The following is a 25,163-nucleotide window of genomic DNA, read 5'->3' on the forward strand; positions in this document are numbered from 1 at the left end:
AAAGCCTATGGGTTTTATCCTAAGTTAGTCATGACTCAGGCTGCAATCCTATGCACACTTTTTGGGGAGTAAACCTTACTGAAGGCAATGGGACTTCTGAGTAGACAAGCAAAGGATTGTGTTCTCAGTTCCACGAAAATCAATGACTCGCAACACAATCTTATGTATGTCTACTCAGAATTAAGTCTCACTGAATTCGACTTACTCCCAGGTAAGCATGTATAGTATTGCAGGCTTAGCCATTACTAACCTACTAACAAAACTCAGAATACAACCCATAGATTCTATAGCTGTACCCTCTATATCTGAGACTATAGGAAAACTCACTATTCAAACTGAGCTCTTAGAACTACCCTATGGGACACTTATAAATGGTCTCTAATTATTAAGAAGTTGCTCGTCTTCACTCAAAGTAAACAAAAAAAGGGTGCCTACTTTGATAGAAGCGGTTTCTACAGGTAATGTCATAAATACTGGCATTACTCTATTTTCTAAGGTAACTTTTGCAGTAAAGTTGCCTTTTCTGCATTCTGAAACTACGTTATGAGCACCCTACAGAAATAAGAAATTACCTCATTTACTAATGACCTGTGAGAAACAAAAATCCATACATGTGTCATTTCTTAGTTATTGCACTGCAAAGCAGCACAATCTGTTAACTGAATACATTAAATATCTAATTTAATTAAACCTCTAACAAGCCTCCGGAACCCCATTGAAAGCACTTTGTTTGATTACAGACATTGGGCTAAAGTAACAGCCCTATTGATCTGCCCAGCTTCTGCTTCTTTTATCTACCCAATTTAATCTGTGTAGAACAAAACCTAAATTTTAGCAAGGGTTCCTTTCTCACCCTCTGGGGAAATAATCTGAAATGGCTCTTGGTTCAGGACTGCATATATAAAATATTTAGTAGGTCAAAGAAAACATTTATTTGTGTGGCAGTTATTGACTGTATTACAAATGCAAATAAGCTCCCTAGTGCTCATCATTACATAGTGTGGCTGACATGGACATCTGTAATAAACAGACTCCTCCAGGGGGAAATTAACTGCTTTGCTGATTAGCATATGTTTTAAAGCACAAGACTTCGCTACTTTCCAAAAATTGTGGGACAAGGAATGTCTTCCTTACCGCAGAAAATAATTTTCTGTTCTGCCTTTACTAGCACGGATCCCATCCTTCTTAGCATTATGTGTTTGTGCTCCTTTTCGTTCCTGAGTGGAGAAAAGTTCCAGGAGCATAGCATTACCTGGGTTCCGACTCCCTTTGCATCAGAGGCCACTGGAAGCTTATGGTATTATTGTAGCAGAACCAGCCCATCCATGAGGCTGACTGAAGCAGTCACTTCAGGCAGCAGATTAGTGGCACAAAGTTCAATTCACCAACTGGCTTTCACCACTGCTTCTCCTCCTCCCATTCCGGATTGGAAAAAGAAGAGAGAATGTGGATGTAGCAGTCCTAAACCCACTTCCTGGGTTACTGACCTCAACTCCTTTTCAAAAAGACAGGAGGAAAGACTGGATGGGGTGGGGAGTGCTCAGTGCCTTCATAACAAACAACAAGCAACATGGGTTATCAATAATTCCCCACTTTATTAACAATAATATGTTCCCCCCACATTCATAACCCATAAAAAGGCAATTTAGACAAATACCAGAGAAGCATATTAACATTCACAGGTTCCAAACCATTCTCCTAGCTAAGATGATGATGCTTCTTCCTCTTTTCCCCTTTTCTTTCTACTCCAACTACCCACACCCCTCCCTTCAATAATCCCAGCCTTACACCAGCTGAGCATAATAACCACAACTTCACAAACCCAGTCAAGATCTTAAAGGGCCAGTACATTACAGTGGAGCAGACAAGAATAGTGGTCTCCAGCCTACTACTTTCTTCTTCTCCACATTCCTCTTCTGCTCTGTCTCCCTGATCTTTTTCCAGTCCAAGGAGTGGGAGGTGGAGAGGCTGACACATCACCAGGTTAAGGAGGGGCACCACCTTATAAATCTTTTAAATAAATAGATTTTTAAAACATGCATATAGGTTGAACATTGGATGAAAGGTGATAGAATTATAACAGCAGACTAAGGGCCCAATCCTATCCAATTTTCCAGCACTGGTGCAGCCGCAATGGAGCCCCAAAGTAAGGGAACAAACATTCCCTTACTTTGACGAGGCCTCTGTGACTGCCTCTCTGCCATAGCATGCAGCACATGCCCCAGGCACTGAGAAATTGGATAGGATTGGCCCTAAATCAGTTCTCCAGGCATTTGTGCACCCCAGTTTACTTTGGCTCTTGGCTTGCTCTTTCTCTGTTTCTTATTCTTGTCTCAGTATAGTTCATATCAAAACAACTTTTCTGTATCACACAGAAGGTGTGGGGGGGGGTGAGAGACACCAATTCACTTCCTTTATACTTCTTTCCACTGACCATAGAAAAGGAAACTGATGAAGGTGTTACTTTACATATCAATCGTTCCTCATCGGGTAAAAGGACTAGAGGTATATGCCACTCACACAGACCTTTAACAACAGGTTCAGAGGCAACTGAATAACTGTTGTTGGGGATAGTGCGCTTCTATTTGTTCATGCCCTGCTTATGGGTTTCTAAGAAGCATCCGGTTGGCTACAGCGCAAAACAAGAGGTTGGACTAGAAGGACAACTAGAAGGACCTTTAGTCTGATCTGGTAGGGCTTTTATTATGTTCTTCAGAAGAGTGCTGAATGCAGGAGCAGAGTGGCCCAGTTGTGAACACCAACGAGTAACAAGTTTGGGAAAAATTATAGTGGCACCACAGGATGCGAATAGATGTGTCTATCAGAGTAAGACAATGAAGGAAGCTCAAGGTAGGATAAGGATATCAGTGAAGTTGGGGTTTCCAAAGGAGAGATATTAGGGGGTGCAGGAACCTTGGCATCATTGTGGCACCACTGTATTTTGTCCATAAACCCATTTCAAAATACTACCCTATTCAAGAGCAACTGCCACTACCTTCAAATATTTGCAGTCTTGATGGCCTTTGAAACAGCAAAGTGACTAAGGCTACAATCCTAACCACACTTTCCTGAGAAGAAACCCTATTGAACAAAATAGGACTGACTTCTTTGTAGACCTGGTTAGGATTGTGCCCTAAGAGTGTAAGGCTCCCATGCCTTTAACAGTTGCAAGGAAAAACATAACTAAGCCACATCTTCTCTGAGACAGTAATGGAACTGTGAATTCTAATGTAAACGAATGCAGATGTTTCAACATCAGAGACTCCGGATTATGTTGCTGTGATTTCTGCAATATGATCGCAAAATGTGAGGCTGCAGCCCTGCACACACTTAGGGCTCACTGAACTCAGTGAGGCTCACTGAACTCAGTGGACTTAACTCTCAGTAAACATGCATAGGATTGTACAATATGACATATATTAGTTTTTTTTAAAAAACAAAAGGGATTACAGAAATAATGATAATGTTCCATATATTTTCCTTCTTATACCCAATCCATTTGATGGAAAAAAATAATGCAGCATTTGATATCTTGACACATCTATTGGAAATGCCTAAGTTAACTTTGCATTCTCTCCAGTAGTTTGTTTCTACACTTTTCAATTTCCTTTCCTTCTGTTTTCTTGTCATAGAAGGCTGCTGCTCTGGTGATTTAAGTCTTAGCAAGTTCACAGCTAGAGTACCCAGCAGGCTGTCACTCATGGACTGTAAAAAGACAGGTCTATATAAGCAGGCTAATTTATCCTATTATAATCAGCTGTTGGGGATCAGGATACAAAAAAGAAGCTCTGATAAACAAACAAGGATGAAAAATGTAGGCATATGAGTGGCAGAAGAGTTATGCCTGTGAAGTTCAAAAACATGCTAGTTCTCTCTTCAGTCTGGGTAAATGGATCTTTACTATTCCAACTGCTAGTTCAAAACAAATACTTGGGAATGTTTTCTAATTTTTTTTATGCATCTCTTCTCTGGACAGGCCAGTTGCAACTCACAAACAGTACAACAACTTTAGTACCATGAAAAACCAGGTCCTACTTGAGACTGAAACACAACAGAAGTCCTCTTTTTTTTTTAAATCCAAAGGCACAGATTTGAATAAAAATTCTTCCAAATGAATCTTTCACAACACAATACAGGGGGCCCCCATATCTGTAGACCCCATATCCATGGATTCAGTTATCCGTAGATCGATTTCAGTCCGTCCGTCCCCCACATGCCTGAGCTCAGGAGCTTCTGAGCTCAGCAGAGGCCAAGGATGTCCAACCTCAGACTGAGTTTTAGAGCTCAAAACACATGACCAGGTTTCATGCAAAAACCAGAAGTAACTTTTTAATGCCTTACATAGCATTAGGAGGCCTGGGGAAGTGGATTGCTGGGAACGGAACCACCAGGAATAAGGGGTCATGCCTGTATAAACTTCTATAGAGGTCTGGAAGCATGGAAGAGAGCTGCTGCAAAGCTTTTCACCAAGAAACAGAGCATACAAATCTAAGGGATAATAATAATACATAACCTGCCCCTTCCCAATCTCTTCTCCCACAAAATGAAAGATGAACAGAACAACTATTATGAACTGAATTTTTCAGGGCAGTGACATACACTAAGGGCCCAATCCTAACCAACCTTCCAGTGCTAATGCAGCCTCAGCGCAGTTCCCTAAGGTACTTTTGGGGCTGATTCCCTTACCTTGAGGAGGCCTCCATGACTGCCCTCCCCATTGCAGGATGCAGCTCACACCCCGTTGACATGGCTGCATTAGTGCTGGAAAGTCTGATAGATTGTGCACCAATTGCAATTAAAAAAAATACTCAAACAGATGGACACATGCACATTCAGGCTACTGCATAAAATGCTTTGCACATGCATGTTGTAATTTTCAGCTCCAGTGATCTGAGATGTGTAATCAGTTTCAGTAGTAAATACACATATTGTATTGCAGTGAATAGGAAGCATTGCTGAGTTATGCATGTGTAGCTGAATTACCCAAGTATGAAAAAAGCAAATGAAATAGTCTGATGCTATATGAACAAGAGCACTATAAGCTCAGAAATTAGTCTTGAAGAATGGAAGTCACCAAAATGTGCAGAAAATTAAGCTCACAAAATCTCTCTGTACATACAGTACAAATCCTCACTGTGAAGTAATATATACCTACATGCATGAAAAACAAATGAAATATTTCCCACTGACAATTTATGGGACCTAATTCTCCCTTGTATATTAAATATGCTCTAGAGATATTGTATATCTTTTTTCCAGCCATTCTATAACTTTGTTGCCTTTTTTGATATCTCGGTTATAACAAATAAGAACTTTAGTTCATATGCAGCCAAAAAGATGAAAAGAGATCTGAATCGTTCCAGTTTCAGTTAACAGAATTACTTTCCAATTTAAAAAAGAAGAAACGGATGCCTGATCTTCTAAACTCAACCACTCTCCCTGAGATGCCGCAGCGCACAGTTCCAACTGATTTTCTCTTCCCTGACTGACTTGACCACATTCTTAAGAACAATGATCTCTTTAAGCACAAGGGGAAAAAAAGGTGCCACACTGAAATATCCACTAGAATTTCTGCTTGAACTACTCATGCATTTATACAGAAACTATCCTGTTATCTGGGACACCTTAAGATGTTCCGACACATCACATTGAAATTCCTCATAAGGAGAATCTGTTTGGTATCTCAGCTGCACAAAGGAAGACAAACCAGGTACAAGCTTGCTCAGGTACAAAGTTCCGTGTATGAGACCCTGTTAATGAACTGTGGGGTCAAGTCAGTCAAGGAAGAGACAATCAGTTGCAACAGTGAATCCCAAACTGTGTGCTGTGGCATCTCAGGGAGCCACGGGATAACCCTGGCATCCTCTTCTTCCCAGTTTCACGCAGTCCAAGATGGAGGCAACCGAGATTTCACGCAATTCAAGATGGCAGCACCCAGGCGAACCAGGAAGAAGACGCTGCCATGGATGAAGGGTGTCATAACCATGGTAAGTTTGGGAACCGCTCAGCTGGAAGATGAAGGAAGTTGAACAACAAGGACATTGATTCATGACACAGAGAAATGCAGCTTGCAAGCGGGACCCTCCTGCTCATAGCTTTTTGTAATTTTCGCAGTGATATTTCTTCAGCAGAACCTTGATATGTGTGTGATGCACAAAGCTGGTAGTCTTACCCTTCGGCGTAATCGGTCTCGTTCTTCCCGGATTGCATTCATGGTGGCCTTGGTTCTGTTCAGCTCCTCCTCCTTGCTGCACAGCATTGCTGTCAGACTCTCATTCTCTTCCCTCAGGCCTGCCAGCTCCTTCTCCCAGCGAGACCTCTCTTCGGCCAGATTTGGATACAAGTCCCGCCCCAACACACCTTCAATTTCTTCAACAGTCTATAAAACAGGGACATATTAGTCAGAACATTAAAAGGGAGCACTGATTCACACAGAAGCACTAAACATATTATAAACATAAATGGATATATTATAATTTATTATTGAAGATACACAGAACATTTTCAGCAAGAAACATTTTATGGTTTTCCTATATGCCCATGTTTTTTTTAAAATTGTATTTAGAATGTTTGCAACAAAATGGTCATCTTAATTTACATCTTGTTATACTAATGTAAGCAACTGCAAGCCACAGGCATAGAGCACATTTGCTCGCTAGGCATTAAAGTGCATCAAACACACTAATTAAGTGCTAAAATGGGTAATAGAGTGTACTCCACTTAGCAAACGATAGATGTATGAAGTGGACTGCTGCTTTGGTGAACTAATTAAGCAAAACCGAAGCCGCTGTTGAAAAGGGCAGCTCATCTGGTTAATAAAAAAGTGAAACTCAGTGACTGGTAGAGCTTTGTGTGGAGGATAGGATAAAAGCTGCCTCAGTGTATTATTCAGATTCACTGGTGTACATCTCCCAGTGCAAATGTAGGTCTGTATGTAGCCACAGAGGAGCTTTGAAGGTTTGTGTGGGGAAAATCTCACTGTGTATGCTGAGCCTACAAAGAGCAAAGAACTGATTTTTATTTGATGATTAAGGTCGATTTTAAGCAATGAAACCCACCATTACGTTTCTAGGGAGGCTTAAACTACGATGTGTTTAACATCCAGACTACCTCACTGGGGTAGTGAAAAATTCTACAGTGCAGAACCTCATCATGACATGCCCCCCCCCGTAGCCACACCCTATTAAGTCTGTAACAAAAGAAAATCAACTTTGAATTTCTTCGTTAGAGTGCTTTTTTGTTTGTGCTATGTATTTCTACCATTAAACTTACAATATTTCACTTGTATTATTTCATGTCAAACATGGGATTGCAGCCTTAATATAACATGAGCTACATATTGTTGCTCCCTTCTGAAAGACAATGACTTAGATTCCCCTTAGGCAAATGTCTCAGTTTGCTTCCCATTGAGCCCAACACTTCTCGTAAAACTTTTTTTGAAAAAAATTTCAAAGGCGGCACCTGAGCACTGCTGAAGGTTATATCTCACTCTTTCTCTAGGAAAAGGTTCAGGAACTTTGCTGCCCTCGGATACAAATCCCTTGACTACACCACTGGATTTACTGGTGCCAAGCATGCTAATAAAGTTCTAGTTTCTATCTCAGGAGCTTCCAATATATGCTCACTTTCAGTACATGGTCAAACAGATCTTCATAAGAGATATTCTAAAACAAAGTCCACACATCTCCTTTAGTCAGCATTCAGAAGGCTATTCACAGAGCTTTTAAGATTCTGGATGCATGGATGAAGTTCAGTCTTGAAGACTGACAAAAGAAAAAATGCATCACCTTTGAGACAAAAACAACATACACACACACATACAGAGAGGGGGAGCGCACTAGTATTTTTCCTCTAAAACAACATATACAATACATGTAAAACCAGAAGAGGATTAAAATAGCTTGGTGGAATAAAAATGTCTACTAATTTGATTCTGCCACGGTTCCCAACAATGTTCTTGAAGCATAAAATGCATAGATACAATTTAAACCATCTATTCCTATTAATATTTGCAATAATAAAGTCCAATCATATCACAATAATAACACCACCATAATAAATACTGAACACATTTTTGTGTTGCAGAGACATGAGGTATTCATTAATTTCCTAAAATAGGACACTGAAGAGGCCAGATGGTCATCCCTAAGTAGTGAATTCCCCAGGCAGGGTGCCACTGCTATGAAGGCTCTAGCCCTTGTCACCACCAGATGGACTTCTGATAATGATAGCATCCTCAGCAGAACCTCCTTGGATGATTTTAAGCATGGGTAAGACATAATGGAGAAGGCATTTCAGGGCTGGGCTGATCCAGCAGGGCTGGATCATGACTGATTTTAATAATCAAAACCAGCATTTTGAATTGGGCCTAGAAACCAAGTGATACCTAATGCAGCTCTTTGAGAGGTGCCGTAATATGCCAGTACCACCTTTGCAAGTACCAGTGATCAGAAGCCTGATCTCTATACTGAAGTTATCGTTTCCAAACAGTCTTCAAAAGGTAGCTCCACATATAGCACATTACAGTAAACTAATCTGGAATTTACTAAAAGGTCAACTAGGAGAGAGTGAATTAGGAGCACCAGCACAGCTAGAAGTATGAACACAAGATAGTTGAGCATTAAGCAGCAAATCTGTGTCAAGGAATACCCATCAACAGCAAACCTCCACTGTGGTATAACTCGACTGTTTTTATTCGACACCAGATGTGTGTTATTCAGCCCAGGGTTAATTACAAAAGATTAGGAAAACCAAACATGGTTAAAAAGCCATTTTTCCTTGTTCTTCCTCCCTGCACCCATTAAAAGTCAGAGCGAAGAAGGAATTTTCCTAAGCTTTGGCATTGTGCTGACACCCAGCCTGTACCCAACGGATGTGGTATGAACATGCCCAAAACTCAGAGCTGTATTGTGAGAGCATGCTTGAATAACCAGGTGGGAGTTGGTAAGATGCAGGCAGCTGGTTGACATGCAACACACACAGCAGTGTGTGGAGTGACAGCCGAGGCTGCCCTGGTCATTACGAATGCACCATTACAGGCTCTGCTGTCTCCGACAATCTAGCAACAAATATTTAAGATAAAATAAATGCTTTCACTTGGTTTTCTATCTATCTTTGGATATTTTTCCAGGGTTTAGATGTGCTTCTACAAGACATAAAATTGTAAATCAGAAAAACATACGCTACATAGTCTTTGGCATATTTGTGTCTGATTCGTGATACCTGACTTGAGAGAATTAGCTGAGAAAGAAGCTCTTTGCTGACACTGTTAATCTGCAAATGCTGCAGACAGGGCTTAACCTGACACCACAAAGAGAAAAGAACAATGAGAAAACATGACAAACAGAAAAGGCAACAGACAGTTATTATTATTATTATTAACAGTATTTATATACCGCTTTTCAACTAAAAGTTCACAAAGCGGTTTACAGAGAAAAATCAAATAACTAAATGGCTCCCTGTCCCTGTCCCAAAAGGGCTCACAATCTAAAAAGATGCAAATGAATACCAGCAGACAGCCACTAGAACAGACAGTGCTGGGGTGAGGTGGGCCAGTTACTCTCCCCCTGCTAAAAAAAGGAGCACCCACTTGAAAAAGTGCCTCTTACCCAATTAGCAGGGGTAATTTCCTTTTGAGTTACAAGTTCCTTTTGAGAAAAAAGGGTTCCCTTTTTGACTTAAGCCATTTCTGCCCAACGTTGCATATACAGGGGTCAAATGTGTACACCTGTGGGCTGGGCAGAAATGGGTTAACTATATCAGATCTTTATATTTAAGTAACTGGGCCATAACATACCATAAAGTGGAAATTTTCAACAGGTGAGCTGCGGCACATTTGTGTGCCGTGAATGGTAGCAAAAGTGTGCTGCCCATGGTTTGCAGGTGTGCTATGGAGGTGCAGGAAGGGTCATTTATCAGGAGGGCCTTTGAAGGATGTAAGCCCCCCACACTGGCAGTGTGGTGTGCCTTGTCAATTGTCCAAAAACTGATGTTGTGCCCTGAAAATTGTCGTGCTTTTTTGGTTTGCCATGAGATGAAAAGGATAGAAAATAGCTGCTGTAAGGGAATCTCCGACTCCCAGTGTTTTGAAAGTATAATTTTGCATACTTTGCTTTGTTTCTGGCACAACTGATTGAAAGCACACCATTTTCTGTGGCAATTTGGCATGTGAAGCTAACTGAACTGTAATGCTCCTGCTGCTTTTCCTGGCTTCCATCCTTCTCCTCTAGTGAACATCTGAATGGTAAGCCCCTCAGGGCAGGGATCTGTCTGTTCAGTCTATGTAAAGCACTATGTACACTGATAACACTATGTAGTTAACAACAGCAGTAAGAGCCCAATCCTGTGGTCAGCGGCACGCCTCCGTGCCGCCAGCCACAGTCACAAACGTGCCGGCCGGTGCTGGGCTAGCGCCGGGCGGTGGCCCAAATTCCGCGGCTCAGCGGTTCCCTGGACTGCCGGGCTGCGGAACAGGCGGCGGGGGCATGGACAGGGGCATGGGGGAGGTGTTTAGGGGAGGGAGGAGGCCAGCGGGGGCGTGCGTGCAGTGTGCCGAGGGGCGGGCAGGCAGGAAGAGGATCCACGGAACTGAGCTCCGCAGGATCCAGGGTGCTCGTGCAGGGCTGTGCACCCTACATGAACGCCTTTACTCTACCGCCAATGTTTTGGTCAGCGGTAAAGTGAGTAGCCTCATTGTGGGGCTGCTTACCTTACTTGGGGGAAGGGAAAGAACGTCCCCTTCTCTCAAGGAGCCTCCCGCGGTAGCATGGGAGGTGCAGGATTCAGTGGCAGCCCTTTTTGGTGCTGCAGAGCCTGGTCGCTCCGGGCAGCTCAGAATTGGGCTGTTCGTCAGCTGTTCCTCTAAGACAGGGGTCTCCAAACCTCAGATCGGGGGCCAGATGTGGCCCGCAGCAAGCCTCTTTCTGAGCTGTGGCTAGCCTCTTGGCCTCTGAAAGCCTGTGTCCCACTCAACTGTACATGACCAGAGCTATGCTCCGATTGTGTCTGGAGGGTGTTCTGAGGACCAGAGAGGTGGAATGAATGAGCCCATTCATTCATTTATTCACTCATCTAAGTTCCATCTCTAATTTATTTATTTAAATTTTTTTTCTGGCCCTCCACACCATACCAGATATTTGATGCGGCCCTCTGGCCAAAAAGTTTGGAGACCCCTGCTCTAAGACCATAGTGCCTTCCCCCCTCCCAATGCAAACACATTCCTTATTCATAAACAGTGCAAGCGTTTACCATCTTTTGGTTATGCATCAAAGATGCTTCTAGAATCTACTCATAAGCACTGTAATATTGAGGACCTATTTTGGCAGCACATCAACTATGCATATTCTTGGAAGTGTCCAGCATCATGCATACTTAAAACAAACAAACTATAAAGTGGTCAATGCGCATCTGAAGCAAAGCCCATTCGGACTGCATTTTTGCTGCCAAGGCGGAACAAGTATAGATTGCACTGTATTTGTTGACAGACAGTACTGAAGGCCAGTAGGACAAGTTCCTTCCGCTGTAAGAATTCTTCTTGGGTCCCTTTGTGGGTCAGCTGTCCCCAAACTTTTGATTTTAGAATTGGCTTGTTTTTCCAGAAGAGGGGTGGGACATGAGAGCAACTAAATAATTTCTTTTTTTGTTTTATAAAAGGCCAGGTCAGTCTGGGGATTGCAAGAGCCCCCCCCCCCCCCCGCCCAGAAAACTCAGATCATCTGACCCTGCCTGCTTGGGAAGGAGGATGTTAAGACTGAGCCACCCCAGAACCACTGAAGAATGTCTTCCATTTGCAATGCTGGGAAAGGTTTTCATGTACAGACTTCATTTTTGTAAACATTCACTAGCACTGTAATATTCAAAACTAATGTGCATTGCAAACTCTCTCTCAACATAAGCTACACATTTAAAGTCAAAAGACCTGGATTCAATTCATGATAGGGTCTCTTCACTATTAAAATGCCAATGAAAAAAGAAACGGGGAGAGTGAATGGAGAAAGTGAACAGAATCTATATCAAATGTCTTTTATATACAAAATGCATGTGGTCACACTTTTATTTTATTTCATAGGAACTGTTGAAAAAGCTCTTTTTTTATCCTTTGAAATTTTTTTTCAAAACAGACCACATCTTGTATTTATTATGAACTATGAAAACAACCAACCAACAATTCTGGTTTACCACCCCAGGGACTGACTGAGGATTACTGTCTGCACAAGAGGGGCTCCAGTGAGGCAACCTCAGCTAGGTGAGGGAAACTACAGAGTTTATTTTGATCTCAGGTGGGGAGGAGGGGGAGAGTAGACGAGAAAGGACAAAATAGAGCCACTGGCTTCCAAAATACCACAAAGAGCACAAAAAGGACAGAACAAATGAAAATGAAGAGAAATTATCAAAGATTTGCAATACATTTCATCCTTTAAAATATTCTATGCAAAAATGCTCACATGATATTATCAAGTTATTATATATATTGCTCCTCTCTCAAGAAAACAGATTATTGGTATTTAATGAACAATAATGTACAATGGGAGCACTTTAATCACTTGATTGCAAAATCTTGTAGCTAAGGCAAATGCTGGGTATACTGCTTAATGTTTAAACAAAGAGTATCCTTCGCTATCCTGTTCCTTATTTTAAAAAATCCAAAGCAATGCAGAATGACTTTCTTGTCTTGGGATATCTCCTACATAGAGTAATGTCTGACAAAGATGGATGAAAAAACAGAAACCAAATATAGACTTTGCAATGAATAAAGTCAATAAAGACAAACTGAGTAATTGCTAATAAGTCTTGGAAAAAAGCTGTTACAGATGTTCTACATTAAAAAAAATATTTGCCAGTCACCCCAGTGTTACAAGCAAGTGATGAATGGCTGAGACACTGCACAAAATAGCAGATGCCATTGCTGCCACAACAGCAAATACTTCTTTTCATGCTAACCCGAAGGACCTAAGCCACTGAAAACACTTATGTCAGCCATGCAGGCAAACTACAACTACTGAAATGCCTTTAGGATACAGCATAACTTGGATGTCTTCTAGGGACTTCAATTCCTTGGTCCTATGTGAGATTTTTTCCTATAGACTCTTTCAACCTGACTCATTTCCTTACTATCATACTGCCTGCCTTCAGGACTTGGACTCCTTTATCTTCTGAAGGTCCCTGTTTTTCTGCCTATGGTACAAATGACTCACCTGAATCTGGCTCTCTTCATTCCACTTAACAGTCTCTCTCCTTGTCCAGTATATTTTTTTATTTCTTGCCATCATTAACAAACAGGATCTGTGTAAGTTTCATTTCCTCAGCAATTCATGGTCCTCCCTTCCATCTTTTCTCCTTTTACTAGTCCTTTCCCTTGGAACCTGAACTCCTCCACCTGTTTTTCTTCACATTTGTTTCTCAACTGCTTTTCTTCACTATCTCTGTTTCCCCACCTTCAGGCCTTCTTTCCCTCTCTCCTGTACAACCAAAAGCTTCTATACCTGTACTCACAGAAATTCCAATAATTTCTCTTCATTGTTGCTGATCGTGCCAGAGCTGACTGCCCTTAGGCCTCGTCTAAAACTTGTTCCATTCAAATTGACCTTTCCCTTCCTTCGCAAAAGCTGCATCATTCCTTAACACTGTAGAGTTGACAAATTTGCCCTCAATAGTTAGAATGTTTGTGAGCATTGCATGCCATGACAACAACTCAGCCAATGCCTACAGTATACTTGTAGACAGGGAACCATGCAACAACCAGCTTTCAGTCAATTTTTAGATATAAGATTTCTCCAGGGTTTAATTATTCTTATGGTAAAACAGGAACACTTATTTTGCTTATCTAAATCAGCAGAGTCCTGTGTTAAAATGCCTTGACAGTGTCATGTGGAAGGTGCTCAACTGCAATACAGCAACTGCTCAACATTCTGTTCAACAACTGCTCAACATTCTGTTAAAATTTAGGCTGCCCAGTGGACTAGCTGATGTTACCACACCTTAATGGCTAAGTCACAGTGTTCACTGGCAGTGGTGAGCTGTTCGATATGTCTGTCCACATCTGCCACAGACAAACTGCAGCTGCTCTTCTTCCGCCCGCAGACCACATTCTCCAATCCCGTCAGCACTCTCTGCAGTTCAGAGTTCAAGTCGCTACAGGTATCTGTGCAAGAGAGACAATATGTTAGACATGCACTGCAAGCCGCCAATTAAAGAGCCACCATTCCATCGCTATCTAGGAGGAAAGAGGTCACACACCTACAAAAGAGTATCTCAAGTGGACAGACATGCTCTTCACAACTGCTCTGCTCCCAAGTGCAAACATTCCCCCCCCCCACCTAATCTTGCAAGTTACTAATTTACTGTTGGCTGACGTCTCTCCTAACAATTAGGCAAACTTGAAAGCTGACCGCTGGTATTTCAAGATCACAAGATATTCAGAAACTAACAAAGGAGCCTTTCACATGTAACTAAAATGGGTCAACAAGATGGCCATTCTAGAATGATTATATAGGGTAGGCAACACACTGATACTGGGGCCAGGAAGGAATGTTTCCCCAGGTAAGGCAGACCAGTGGCCATGGAATTTTTGCCATGCAAATGGCATGGCTCACCTGGAATAATTTGCTCTGTAACTATCCCCCATACAATCACAAGTACCTGTAGCAATGAACTGATGACAAGGCCTATCATCACTACGCAGCAAATGAGCAAGTCTTGCTTACTACATAAAGCACACAGTTGTCTGGGCTGCTTAGGTTCAATGCTAGAAGGATAGGCAGGTAGCAAGCCCTGTTATACAGTAGGGGTGGGGCAGCTACACATGTTGATGTTTAATCCTAGGACATGTAATTTCTTTCACATAACAGGTGGCAATGCAGGACTCACAACAGCAGATACCTATGCAGGACTCACAACAGCAGATACCACAATCCACTGCTGTAAGTCCTGTTACAGCAGTGCAAAAGGCGCACTGCAGCCACCACATGCTCCAGAGCATCTGGCGCAAGTGGCCGGAGGCTCTGTGCACCCACCAGCAGATCCAGGATGCCACACTAGAAAAGGTAAGGTGGCTGCAACAGGAGGCAATTTATGGGTGCTTTGGAGTGAGGAGCAGGGCAGATCTTTGCAGCATGAACACACGCCAAGATCCTATCCCTGTTTTCATGTCCTGACATGCTCCCCTGAGTTTTCTCGGACAAATGCCAGCTAAATAGCTGGTGCAGGTTCAAGAAAACCCATTGACAGCTAGGCAGTCTACAGAGAGGTAGGTAAAATATATTTGTTTACCTCTCCCAGGCTGCCTGGTCACCCTCTCCCCTCCACAGCATGCAGCATGTAGTCCACACTCCAGTGTAAACTGGTAGAGGATATGATTGGGCAATCAGACTGCTATGCAAAAATGAAATGCCATTTTGCTCCAATATTTTTTTCTGCTCAGTTTAGCAGGTAATGTTTGTTAAGGAGCAATTGCTTTAGTGTATCATGGATTCGCTCAGAGAGGCCCCTTGCTTGGACAGCTTAGCAAAGCTGGAAACTATCCTGCTATGTAATAATGAAGAGTAATTACTTTCCTTCTAAGAAGCTTTCATACTAGACAGACTTTGTTTTACAATAAGAACTTTATTTCAAAATATTCACATATATTGCTAACCCATCTGTTTTCCATTGTGTTAGTCACTGCTGCTGTTCTTCTAATGATTCCCTTCCCCCACAATTAAAGTACTGTGTTACATCCTGTAGGGCATTTCAAGTTTGTGTTTCTTAAACAGAGAACCCTGCTCTGGATCACTACCAACTGACCACGCTTAACAACAGGGATTGTTTCCGTCCTTGGAGATCTGTCAAAGTCTGAACTTGAGCATCTCCCATAAGTGCAATAATTCATTACTATAAATAAGTGTGGCTGGAATGAAACAAGATGAGGCAAATTAACTTTCAGATGGGGTATTTTATTGTGAATTGTTTTAAACTAGAATACAAATTTAAAAAGTCTTCAAATTTCAGGGGATCTTTTTAACAGCATTCTTCTGTCAAATAATGTTTGCTATGTATTGGCAACCTTCAGTCTCGAAAGACTATGGTATCGCGCTCTGAAAGGTGGTTCTGGCACAGCGTCTAGTGTGGCTGAAAAGGCCAATCCGGGAGTGACAATCCCTTCCACACCGGGAGCAAGTGCAGTCTGTCCCTGGTCTGTCTCCCTGGTTGCCTCTTAGCCTCAGACTGTTGGCAAAGTGTCTCTTCAAACTGGGAAAGGCCATGCTGCACAGCCTGCCTCCAAGCGGGCCGCTCAGAGGCCAGGGTTTCCCACTTGTTGAGGTCCATCCCTAAGGCCTTCAGATCCCTCTTGCAGATGTCCTTGTATCGCAGCTGTGGTCTACCTGTAGGGCGCTTTCCTTGCACGAGTTCTCCATAGAGGAGATCCTTTGGGATGCGGCCATCATCCATTCTCACGACATGACCGAGCCAACGCAGGCGTCTCTGTTTCAGCAGTGAATACATGCTAGGGATTCCAGCACGTTCCAGGACTGTGTTGTTTGGAACTTTGTCCTGCCAGGTGATGCCGAGGATGCGTCGGAGGCAGCGCATGTGGAAAGCGCTCAGTTTCCTCTCCTGTTGTGGGCGAAGAGTCCATGACTCGCTGCAGTACAGAAGTGTACTCAGGACGCAAGCTCTGTAGACCTGGATCTTGGTATGTTCCGTCAGCTTCTTGTTGGACCAGACTCTCTTTGTGAGTCTGGAAAGCGTGGTAGCTGCTTTACCAATGCGCCTGTTTAGCTCGGCATCGAGAGAATGAGTGTCGGAGATCGTTGAGCCAAGGTACACAAAGTCATGGACAACCTCCAGTTCATGCTCAGAGATTGTAATGCAGGGAGGTGAGTCCACATCCTGAACCATGACCTGTGTTTTCTTCAGGCTGATTGTCAGTCCAAAATCTTGGCAGGCCTTGCTAAAACGATCCATGAGCTGCTGGAGATCTTTGGCAGAGTGGGTAGTGACAGCTGCATCGTCGGCAAAGAGGAAGTCACGCAGACATTTCAGCTGGACTTTGGATTTTGCTCTCAGTCTGGAGAGGTTGAAGAGCTTTCCGTCTGATCTGGTCCGGAGATAGATGCCTTCTGTTGCAGTTCCAAAGGCCTGCTTCAGCAGGACAGCGAAGAAAATCCCAAACAAGGTTGGTGCAATGTTTGCTATTACTTAATATATTAACTTTAGACATTAAAATGTTTATGAATATATCCACATCCAGCTAACATTTAGTAAGCAAATATTAGCAGCTGTTAACATTATGTATATGAGACTGAATTCATTCCTCCTTTTGTGGCTTCTCCTGGTTGGCTTCATAAGAACATCTAGTCCCAAGTCCACAACTTAAAACATTTCTGTCTCTAAATAAGTACTATTTATAACAGAATGACATGCAGCAACAGACAATTTTTATTATAGAACTATGACATTCAGGGTGCAATCCTAACCAACTTTCCAGCACCGAAGTAAGGGCAATGCAGTCCCGATGTAAGGGAACAAACATTACCTTATCTTAAGGAGGCCTTTGTGACTGCCACCCAACTGTAGGATGCAGCACATGCCCCACTGGCACAGCTGTGTCAGTGCTGGAAAACTGGTTAGGATTTCGGCCTTAGGTCATCAACACAGTGTCTTAAGGGAGTGAACTGTACTCCCACTCTAGTCTGAATGTTGCCATGTTCAGAATACTATGGGAGAACATTTTAGTCTCTCAGGATCTTCTGATGACCTAAAAGTCACTATTTTACAGCAAGCAAACAAAACAAAAGGACAACAAAAGCATTAGAAAATGAGAAACTGCTGAACCAGAATGTATGAATGCTATTTCACCAGGCTTTTACAAAGATGAAGTTTTCCTGTCTCACTACATTATTAGGTGGTTTAGCCACAGAGACTGTATTATTACCTATCGTTGCTGATGTAAAATATCATTGTATTTCACTCATGCATTTCGTTTCTCTTAAAAACAGTTACCCACCACATTTCTCACATTCCATAGTCATTTAGGTCCTTTCTTTAACAGGTCAGGATCAAAGATAACCACTGACCCTGCTTCAAACTCAGGAACAGCGCTTGCCACTGTACTTTATTCAGTGTTTCCCAACCAGTGGTACTTCACAATATGGCACATGGCATTTAGCTCAAATGCAATGGCGACCATGTGGCACTGCCTGACCTGACCTGACTCAGAAGGAGGTAGAGAGGCTGGGACGGTGATGTTCATGCAGGCCAGATGTGGCTGTTTGGTTGACTGACTCTTCAAAAAAGGTATAGCTTGGGGGAGGAGGGTGCAAACTGAAACGGGGGACAAGCTGCTCACTGCTGTGTCAAGTAGCTATTTGTTTCTGACAGTGGTGGTACTCACAAAGGTGGTACTTGCAAAAAAAAAAAAAAATGTTAAAAGCCCTGCTTCAGTTAATAATAATGGTCACTGGCTGTACCATTTCACAGGAATTTACCCCACACCTTAAACTGTTTCTCTTTTTCTTTATTCCTCTGTGTGTGTGCTGCTCAAGCACTGGTGTGCCTATTCACTGAGAATCTGACTTCTTGTCTGTCCTGGACTATTTTATCTGCCTCCAGCTCCTATCACTGAAACCTGACCTGGAATTGCCCTTGATTACACTACTCGTCTCTAATTCCTCAATGGATAAAAGACAGAAAGCTGCCACTCATGCTGACTCCCCAACAAGCAACTACTCATTTTATATACTCTCTCAATACAGTAATAATTTACAAGTCAGAATAATTAATGTGAGCCTTAGGATTAGAAAAAAAGAGAAATAAAAGGGAAAAAATATGAATCTTTAGTTCCATCTACACTGCTGCAGTCACAACAATAGTTCAATGAACATTCTGCAGAGTGGAGAACAGTGAGACCACTCAGGGAAAGCACAGAGTATGCCCACTGCCTCAGATGACCTTCCATTACAACAAGGATGGACCCTGTTCATCAGATACTCAGAGGAGTCCTACAGAGATGCTCAAAAGTTTGCAGAAGGAAAAAAGCCCCCAGGAGACTTCTTCAACAAAATCAAATTCCATGGTATTAACAAAATGGATAGGTAAAAGGCAAGCATGAGATTCTAAAGTCTGTTTACATGCAAACTCAGCTCTGAAATTATTTCTATTAAAAAATAAGTCTATTAAAAAAAAAGACTCCCTGCCATGTCAGCTCCACTTAAAGTGCATTTTTCTGCATTAGCAGCTATTCAGCTGCAAAATGTCTGTTTTATAAATACAATTTCTCAGACACAGATGCGCCTAGAAGATTGCTGAATTGATAAAAATCTACTTTCTTCGCTTGCCAACTACCATGACAATTTGTACACATTTTGTCACATGTTAGAATACAGTGCCTTCTCTAAACAAGCTCTTGTATTTTAAGTTCTAGCCCTAAGGCAGCTTTCCTCTCAGGAAATAAGACTTTATAACAAGACCCTCATCTCAAGGAGAAAACAGATTAAACCCAGTTACAGGATCTACAACACACAGCAAGGGAGACTAGGTATTTTAGCCCTTGATGTTTTATTGCCTGTAGCAGTAGAGAGCCGTATCTAAATTTACTAGTATATCATGACATGAAAGTGTCATTTGGTATGTCAATGAGGTTGCTGCAGTAAGAGCGATGTGCAGTTCCATGTTTTCTGCTCATGACGAATTTGCATTATGTCTACCCTCTACTAAAGGATTTTTCAAAAGTTAGTGAAATGTATGGGTAGGAGAAAAGATGCAACAGAACTTTTAAAGAGAAATGGATACATGCAGAAAATTAAAGACATACACTTAAAAACATGCAAAATGAAGTCACCTTCTCCAGGTACCCTCCCCGGTTGCAGATGGGAGTATTCTCCCAGAACTTTCTGCAGCATTGCAGGGACCTGGGAGCAGAGGCATAACTAGTTATTTGCTGCATTTGTAGCCCACCTTTCTCCCCAAGGGAACTCAAGGCAGTTTACAAAAGGGCACGTACTAAAAATGGCTGTCACCCATCATGTTGTGATGTCACTTCCATAATCACCTGGACAAGGAGGACGTGCTGGTGGTGGCTGCTTTGTGATCTGGCTGTCGCCCCCATTCCTTATCCTGTGGGGGCTCCCCCTTGAAGGGGCACTCTGGGTTCTGTGACTTCTGGGTTCTCAGGGAGCCTAGCCCATCCTGCTATGCAGATGCATTGGAACAGAGATGCCAAAGACTGAAACCTGGCACCTTGATTGTGTGAACCTTTGAGGGACTCAGATGCTTGCTTTGACATCTTTCTGCAAGTGTGGTCCCCTACAGCGGTACCTAGAAAGGGAGCCCATGGGGTCCTCACTTTCTCCTCCACATCCTCTGACTCACCCTTGTTCCCACCCCTTCGCCTCCTGCTTCTGGTCTCCATCTACTGCTATGGCTACAGTTTCTTTATCCCAGCCCCTTCTCCTTTCCCCACCACCTCCTCCTCCTCTTACAGCACCTGAGACTGGAGAATGAATCCCTCTGCTTTCCCGATGCTACCCTTTGCTTGCTAGTTTTCTTGCAAAAATAACTGTGCCCCTCTTGGCGACCTGGCAGGTGCCCTTCAGGCTCCGCCCTAGTTACACTTTTGCCTGGGGGGAGTGGACACACTTTCATTCATGTACAAGATAGGTGCCTAGAGGAGATGATGTGGTAAGCTGCAACAGTGAACCCTTGAGATGTCAATCTCAAACCGGCCCTGATTTCACCACAAAAGTTCCAATAACTGAAGAGAAAAGCTATGGCTTTGTTTTAAAATGTGCTTGTCTCATTGGTTTAGGGCTGCTCCCACAAATATTATCCATAAAGCATCAAAGGGGCACAGGTTTGGCATGCTACTGTGTAAAGAGCCTTTTTTTGCAGGCATTTTAGTTACATATTTTGAATGTGTATAGTGAATTTCTATAGTGTTTTCTGAATGTGCAAAGTGCTCCACATGTATTATCTAGATGAGGGTGAAGTTGAGAGACTGTGACTTGCCCACGGCCACCTAGTGAGTTTATGGCAGAGATGAGATTCAAACCAGATAAGTCCTGATTCACAGTTCAGTCTCTTAGCCACTACACCACACCAGCATTTTCACATTTAGCTTCTTTCAGAAGTGGTCAAAACCATTGCTGGAAGGAAGAAGCAGACTTTTTGACTCTGGTCTTAAGGCTCTGAAACATTTTCCAGAAGATGTCAATAGATTTTCTTCTGTTCTGGTATCCATGCATTTCTGTCTTTGAGAGGCAGAGAAAATACATGGAAAGGAAACTTACTCTCCTTTCTATGCCTGCAATTGCTTCTGGATGCTTTGATTCTTTTAGCAGACATGCTGCTTTTATGGAATTTATTTATTTTGATGTTTTATTGCCATTTCGGTATTTTTTCTTTTCTTTTGCATGCTTCAGAATGACATCAAAAATGGGAAGCAAATACTTTTAAATAACTAAAATTGTCGTTTTCATTTGCAGGGCCAAGAAACCTAAATTAAGTGCCATTTATGCAGAATGTAGCATTCCTGTCCATCCTTTGTCAATTTATTCAGTTCAAAACTGAACTTTAGTGACTCCAATACACGTTTCAAAAAGTGCTCATTTTAAGACAGCTGTATCCTCACAAATCCAAAAGCAAAAGCTCACAATACTCTTCGCTCAAGTGCTCTTATAGCTATCAATATCCAGCCTGCAACTATAACCTTGCCTGGGCTACTTAATAACTGAACATGTCCAAATTCCCTGGGACATAAATATCCCTATAGGATTCAACCAACATTAATCATGTCTCTTTACAGTCCCCAAATGAAGGGAGAGGATTATAGGTCTCATAGTAAGCTTTCCTATGCAGTGAGGCCATGCGTAGTTTAACAGGTACTAATCCTACATTGCAAACCTACCTGCTTTCCCAAGGGAAGGATGTTCACAGAAACGTAGCTAACAATCAACAAATCCCTGTTTTGTACTTTAAGGAAAATGTTGCAGTAGGGCCTGGCTGAACATAGTATTTGAACCGATTTAACTATAAGTGAGCACACATGGAAGGAAGCCTGTGGCAACCTCCACAACACAGCAGCCTCACATGCCCATTGAAAAACCACTTCAGGAGAGTGGGAAACCCTCAGAACAGGACTCAATGAGAGACACTGAGGGCTGCAGAGTTAAGGAAAGTGGAGTGAAAATTTCCACTCCTGCACAATGGAAGTACCATCTGTTCTTGGAAGAGGAACTTTAAAATGCAACCAAATATGTTTTACCAATCTAAATGGAATGGGGAAAGAGAAGCGTGCCTAGGTACAAACCTGTCAGTAGACATATCAGAATAACAACATTTACATAGCGCTTTCTGAGTGTGCAGAGGGCTTCATGTACTTGAATCCTTACCATGCTGTATATTAAGCATATGGTGCAGCTGGAGAGCTGAAGCTGGGAAAGAGTGGCTTGCTTAAGTCCACCTTGTTGTTCAAGGCAGGGGTAAAATTCAAACCAAGGAAGTCCCAACTTACAGCCCAATCCTGACTGGAGGGCAAACTGGGGTAAGGGGTATTTTTCCCCTTACCCTGAATAATGCCTTAGCCATTGGGGCTACTAGAATCTGTGCCAGCGAATTCACTAGAGCAAATCCAAGCAGCCCATGTAAGGCTGCTTGGGCCAGGATCAGGGGGTTAGGATGCATGGCCTGCGCTGCCAATCCCGTACCCCTCCTGGGCCTGATCCACCTCCTGGTACACCCTCCTCCCTCCCTAAAACACCACTCCCTACCTCCATTCTGCCCTCCCACCACCCTCTCCCCTCCCCCCATACTGGCATGCCTGGGCTCGTGCAAACTTACCCTCTCGGAGACTGGATGTGGCATTTGGTTGCCAGTAAGGGCCTCCATGCTCCAGCCTTACTGACTCATGAGTGCTTTAAAGCACATTTGTGACAGTCCTGAGCTGGCAAAAGAGGCCTGTGCCAGTACAACAATCACTCTGGATAGTACTCTCAGTCTGTTAGGCACTACACTGCACCAGCTCTATAATTTATAACCTGACATGAATGACAGTAGAACTGGATGCAGTGTTCCCCTGAATTAGCTATCAATGACACTCAAGAACCTGCATAATGTGCTTAACATCCAGAAACTCTGCCCCCAGAGTAAGAAGAGGTGCAGTCCTTCCATAGTGCTTATTCACTGTGTCTAGAGCAAGGGAGTGATGACTTCACCACCCATCATGGCTCTTGGCCAGCTCAGTTCCAGACAATGGAATTTTCAGTTGGGGGAGAATTTTCAAAGGCCACCTGCAATGTCTCTATTAGATGGAGCCTACACTCAAGCAAGACTGAGCATGTGCACCTCTGACCTTCCCAACAGCATCCACAGCACATGAAGAGCAAAGGAGAGGCCTTCTTTGTCCTCCTCACACCCTTGTCTTCTCGCCATCGTCACTGGGTATGTGGCTGCATCCTACTTGGTCTAATAAAAAAAATAAGCAAGCAACTTCAGAAAGTGGGGCAGCTGCAGCAAGTTACCTTCAGGAGAGGAAGAATAGACATTTATCCCACAAGCAGGTCAGAGACCTTCAGCTGGTTCAACTTGTCTGCAGAAGCCTTCAAGTGAGGTTGCTGTAAAGTCTCTCTCTCTGTGCATTTAACTTTTATTAAACTATTATAGTGATCAGTAAAAAGTGCTGAACTGTCCATGCCCTTTTGGCAGGCAAAATGACCAAGTGTTTTCATTATCCCAAACTAGTTATTCTGGAAAGCTATATCTATGTGTGCGGTGGTGGTCTCTTGTCAAATGATGCTTATTCTGCTATTGTGTTAACTTGTGGTGCTGCAACCCCGTATGCACTAACTTGAAAGCCCACAAAACCTAGGGGAACTCCATTCTCTGGTTTGGAACACTTGAAATAAATGAGACAAAAAGACAATGCCTTTGAGCATGCTTGGCTTGCTTTCTATTAAATTCCTGAAATGCTGGGTACTACATACTCGTAGTACTCACTGGGAGTATAGCTATGGGGTTGTCACAAAGAGGTCCTGCACATCAAAATTCACCACTGTGAATAAAAGCAGGTTATTATACAAAATGTTCTGGCTGCAAGCCTAAGCTTTAGAGTTACAAAACCTGCTGGAGTTCAGCAAAACACATCATCATCAGAGTCACTCTGACACAGACAAATGTCCTTAACACTCCTTAGCTCAGCCAAATGTTACTTCAAAAATTGCCATCTGTACAGAAATTACACAATTTTCTGAAAGCAACAAGTGTTGGAAAGAAGGTTGCTTTTTATTTCCCTTTATTATCTGATCTTGAGGTTTTAAAATTCCATGAACTGTATTACACATACACTACCTACACTGCTTAAAAGAAAAGCAAATAACCAAATAATTAACCAAAAAGGAAGAAAAAAAAGAAAAAAGGGGGGAAACCTTCACAAGGCTGCCAGACACACTAAAAAGTGATTGTTTACTTTATCATAGCTCAGTAGCAGAGCAAGTGCTTGCATGCAGAAGGTTCTGGGTTTAATACACTTAGATAGCATGAAAGATAGCCCAAGATTTTGGAGAGCCATCAACAGCCAGCGCAGACAGTGTTGCCAGTTGTAGACAATCTACATACATATGCGGTCTGACCCAGTATAGGCAGCTTCATAAGAGAGCCGATGTACACCTTTAATTCTCCTGATAAGACATGTGACAATATCATTTACATCTCCCTCTTTGGTTTTCATTAGGCTGCTGCAAGTGTGATACATAATTTCCATCTCAAAATATGGCTCACCCATGTCAGCTGTGACCATGGTGGACTGATTTTCTGGGACGGAAACAGAAGTTTGATCTTGGTCCATACTGCGCGAATCTTCATTGACCTCATGTTGGCTGTGACTAAGTTCAGATCGCAGTTCTGAATACTCATCTTCTTCCCTAGGGAATGAGTCATAAATGAATGATTAAAAAAAACTCGCTCTGTAGAAACAGAACAAATGTTGGTCTTATACAACAACTAAACATCACAATATCACTTTCTACGGACATTATGCACTGTACGCTCAGTGTCACACTGTACATTCAAGATCTGGCAAACATCCACAACAGCGTGGTCAACATATGGCATCTAAAGTTCACAATAGTCACAACAAAATGCATTTAGAAGGAAGACGTACTGCATTTAATGGTATACTACTGAACATTTGACTT

At 42.6% G+C, this 25,163-nt stretch overlaps 1 protein-coding gene across 2 annotated transcripts in view; it reads right to left on the reverse strand.

Annotated features, from left to right (window-relative positions):
• The window catches only part of MCC (MCC regulator of WNT signaling pathway), a 233,930-nt gene that overhangs the window by 43,257 nt on the left and 165,510 nt on the right, over nt 1-25,163 (reverse strand). For both annotated transcript variants that reach the window (XM_066613395.1, XM_066613394.1), the window contains 3 exons: nt 24,748-24,890; nt 13,977-14,140; nt 6,173-6,379 (listed from right to left, as the gene is read on the reverse strand). In XM_066613395.1, the coding sequence (XP_066469492.1) occupies nt 6,173-6,379; nt 13,977-14,140; nt 24,748-24,890 (514 nt within the window). The remainder of the gene's footprint in view (nt 1-6,172; nt 6,380-13,976; nt 14,141-24,747; nt 24,891-25,163) is intronic.

This window comes from Tiliqua scincoides, chromosome 2 (genome assembly GCF_035046505.1).
Source record: "Tiliqua scincoides isolate rTilSci1 chromosome 2, rTilSci1.hap2, whole genome shotgun sequence".
Taxonomy (NCBI): Eukaryota; Metazoa; Chordata; class Lepidosauria; order Squamata; family Scincidae; genus Tiliqua; species Tiliqua scincoides.